General features: G+C 34.8%; 1 protein-coding gene across 1 annotated transcript; it reads left to right on the forward strand.

The window, feature by feature from the left end:
• The first annotated feature begins 1,419 nt into the window (after positions 1-1,419).
• On the forward strand, positions 1,420-3,037 carry LOC121809925. Its single transcript, XM_042210772.1, has 2 exons — positions 1,420-1,707; positions 1,816-3,037. The coding sequence occupies exon 2, from the start codon at positions 1,841-1,843 to the stop codon at positions 2,744-2,746; it is 906 nt and encodes a 301-aa protein (XP_042066706.1). The 5' UTR covers positions 1,420-1,707; positions 1,816-1,840; the 3' UTR covers positions 2,747-3,037.
• Positions 3,038-3,669: the final 632 nt, after the last annotated feature.

The raw sequence follows: 3,669 nt of genomic DNA on the forward strand, positions 1-3,669 counted from the left end.
TGAGACTCAAGCTTCTTTAACTTCATCCAACTACCTTAGTTCATAATTTCAAGATATCAAGTCATGCATAATCACGATTAGTCTAATTGATGCTATAATTGAACAATAAATATATATATTTAATATACATAGGCACTTATTTAAACAGAAGGCAGAATATAGTGCCATTTAAAGGGAATTTAAAAATAAAATTTTGATATAAAGATTTAAAAGTGGTGAAGATCACAGGGCAGAAGGGCTGTAAAGCTTTCAACTTTTTATAGCCAAACAGCTTTCATTTAATACTTTTTTTTTTCTTGGCTGGCCAATGAAGCATTAATATTTAATCAAAATTGTTATAATACATGACGAATATATATTGATGTTAGTTACAACAATCCATCAAATAATTTTCATATTTTGGGCATGTTTTTTCTGTTACAAATCTACCTTTTGACCTTAATGATCTCTCCCGCCCACAAGTTGTTATACATTTTAAATTACTATTTGAAATTTTACCCATATAATTAACAAAGAAAAAAAAGAGGGTAATTGATGCTAATTCGTCAAATTTGTACAAGTGCAATCTTTATTCAAAGGCCTAAACAAAAACAAATACTTTACCTTGGATTCTACTTTATCAATAAAGTTGTTATTGCCAATATTTTTGTTCATTATTCTGTTGCCTACACGCTTTTGCTTTGTGTTAGTTACACGCTTTATAGTTTGTAATCATCCACAACGAGAATGTTGGTTCCTCTACATTTTGATTTTGTTTTCTCCATTTCAATTAACTTTTGAATTGACGGTGAAATAAAAAGAAAAACGAACAGGTAAAAATATATCACGCATTTTCCTCTCTCTTTTTTTTTGTCAATTCATCAAAGAAAAATAATACTCCTAACAATTTATTTTTCGAAATAATATACTCATATTTACATAAAATTCAGTGCATTAAATACAAGTACAATTATTAGTATCGGTTGGCACATCATTTAGCATTCATTATAGTATTTCTTTTTCACATAAATGAATGCTTGACCAAAATGTGGATATCTATCTATTTGTCCACAGTCTATACTATACTACACCTCATTAAAGTATATGTAGTTTCTAAATCATATGCCAATTATCAAAAAATAAATAGTGAATTTTTTAAATTCTCAAAATACCTCCTCTCTATGAGTTACCGGAATGAGAAAAAATACTTTACTTACATAAGAAATTTCGACAACTGATACTTAACCACAATTAGTAACTCTAAAATTAGCCGTAAGTATTTTTTTTATTTGGTAATAAAAGCAATGCGAGATCGTGTAATCATTAAACAATTGAAAATTTGTCAACAATCTTGGTAAGGTAAACCCCACTGCAAAAAAATGGATCTGTTAAATATTCAACCTTGATTTACTTGCATTGATATGAGGGATCTATCTTACACACTGTTAGCAGTAGAGATTTATTTCCCTTTTTCCATTTCTGGTATTTCAAGATAAAACTCAGAGAGAGAGAGAGAGAGAGAGACAGAGAGAGAGCGTCACTTGTCCTTTCCTTAAAAAAGATGATTCCTTGTACCTCAAAGAACAATTCATCTTCCGCATTCAACTCCAAGTGTTCATTGCATCACTACCCAAACTTGTTAAAGTAGTTCCATTTTCCATGAATTCAAATCCCCCACACCGAAACACACCGAGAAGCTGAATTTCTTGAAAAAGATTCAATTATTTGGTATGTTTTCGCCTGCCCTTTTCCATTTCTCCAACTTTACTTTCTTGCTCTTCTTCAAAAGGGAGTATAAAGATTAGATTTTTATTAAGGTAGGGTTTTTTTTTCTAGGTTTTCTTCTGAATTTGGTGGAAAAATGAGGGATTTCCCTTCTTGTTTCGGCGAGAGTGGAGTTCAAGTTGCTGATGCCTCTTGTTCAAGTGTAGCTGTGAGTAAAGCCTCTCAGAATTCTGTGACTTGCATGTATAGGTGTAGGCTGTTTGATAAATCTTGCTTGATTAGCATTGTTTGGAACAAGAATTTGATGGGGCAATGCCTTAGTGTTGAAATAGATGACACATCTCATCAGTTTATATGTAAGATGGATGTGAAGCCCTCCTTGTTCTCTAAGAGGAGAGGCTCCAAGTGTCTGGAGCTGAATTCTTGTCAAATTGAAGTGTTTTGGGATCTCTCTGTGGCGAAATTCGGATCAGGGCCAGAGCCGTTGGAGTCGTATTATGTAGGAGTTGTGTGTAGAGGGGAGATGGTTTTGCTCATTGGGGATCTGGCAGAAGAGGCATTCAAGAAAACCGGAGCAACTTCTTCGGTTTCTAATGCAATGCTTGTTGCCAAGAGGGAACATATTGCAGGGAAGAGGGTTTTTGGTACCATGGTCCGATTCTGCGATAAGGGCCCTGTTCATGATCTCAAGATCGAATGTAACACGAGGGGGAGTGATGATCCATTTCTTGTGATTCGTGTAGATGCAAAAACTGTTATGCAAGTGCAGCATTTGCGTTGGAAGTTCCGTGGGAACTGCACAATCTTGGTTGATGAGATGCCGGTGGAGGTGTTTTGGGATGTCCATAGCTGGTTGTTTGGTTCGGGTGTGGGGAGTGGGGTTTTCATGTTCCATTCAAGTCTATCAGCAGAGAAACTGTGGAGTAGCCCTTCGGTTTCTGATCCATCTGCCTGCTCGTGGAGCTGCTCCGGGAGTTTCAAGGAGTCTAAATCGAAAAGCCTTGGATTTTCGCTAGTTTTATATGCTTGGAAGAGTGAATAGGTATTTATTGATTTTTCCTTTGTTGCTAACGTTTGATGTTATTTTATCGGCTTTTCTTTGATGGCGAATTTGGTTGCTTCTGTTACATAGAATCATTCACTGTCACCATAGGATGTTAGCAAAATGGTATTATGATGCTTCAATTCGTGTCTTTGAATGATTTCATTGAGAATTTCATCTTCATTCATCGGTCTTTTTTGAAGAACAACTTTGTAAATTTACTTCTAAGAACCATATGTATAATGTAATTTCTCTTTCATACATTAGTTGATGATAGATTCAACCAGAGCCTGACCTGTCTGTAGATCACATTTTCTAGCTCAACAAACAATTTTCTCGATAGTTCTACCTACTTCGTGATGCTAGACACGATAAACTTAGTTGGAGATTAGGTGTTGTACTAGCATCATTCTTCCTTGGAAGGAAAATTTTTGGTATTGTTGTTGCTTGAATATTTTCATGTTCACTCTTAACTCTATATTGAGATTATGATATAATGTGACAATATCTTTTTCCTTTGCTATATGTTGCCTTCTCCCCATATCCGAACCTTGTTTCTTGAATGAAATTCAACTCGGTTGGAGCCACGAACATGAGGTAAAGACGAACACTAGTAGACTGTAACCTTTAGGTGATCTGACATACAGTATGTCGTCGTTCACATCTAGCTGAAAAACTATGATTTATCACGTTTTGAGATCGCGTTCAAACGAGCTTTTCGTAGGATATTGGGAGTCTTGATTGTCTCCCTTGTTTTGGTTTCTTGTATGAGTAAAATATATTCTTATGCAAATTTTCATTGGTTTGGATTTGGATTTTCGTTGTGATTTCATCTGGTTTGAATATACTGTTATTGTGATGTTAGTTTTGTGACTTTTGTCTCATAAGTTGAAAATATTACATGGTTAGTTAAAAGAAGGAAA

This window comes from Salvia splendens, chromosome 6 (genome assembly GCF_004379255.2).
Source record: "Salvia splendens isolate huo1 chromosome 6, SspV2, whole genome shotgun sequence".
NCBI classification, from domain to species: Eukaryota; Viridiplantae; Streptophyta; class Magnoliopsida; order Lamiales; family Lamiaceae; genus Salvia; species Salvia splendens.

What these genes read in the sequence shown, in the direction of transcription:
- LOC121809925 (XM_042210772.1), top strand. Translation starts at nt 1,841, where the DNA reads ATGAGGGATTTCCCTTCTTGTTTCGGCGAGAGTGGAGTTCAAGTTGCT.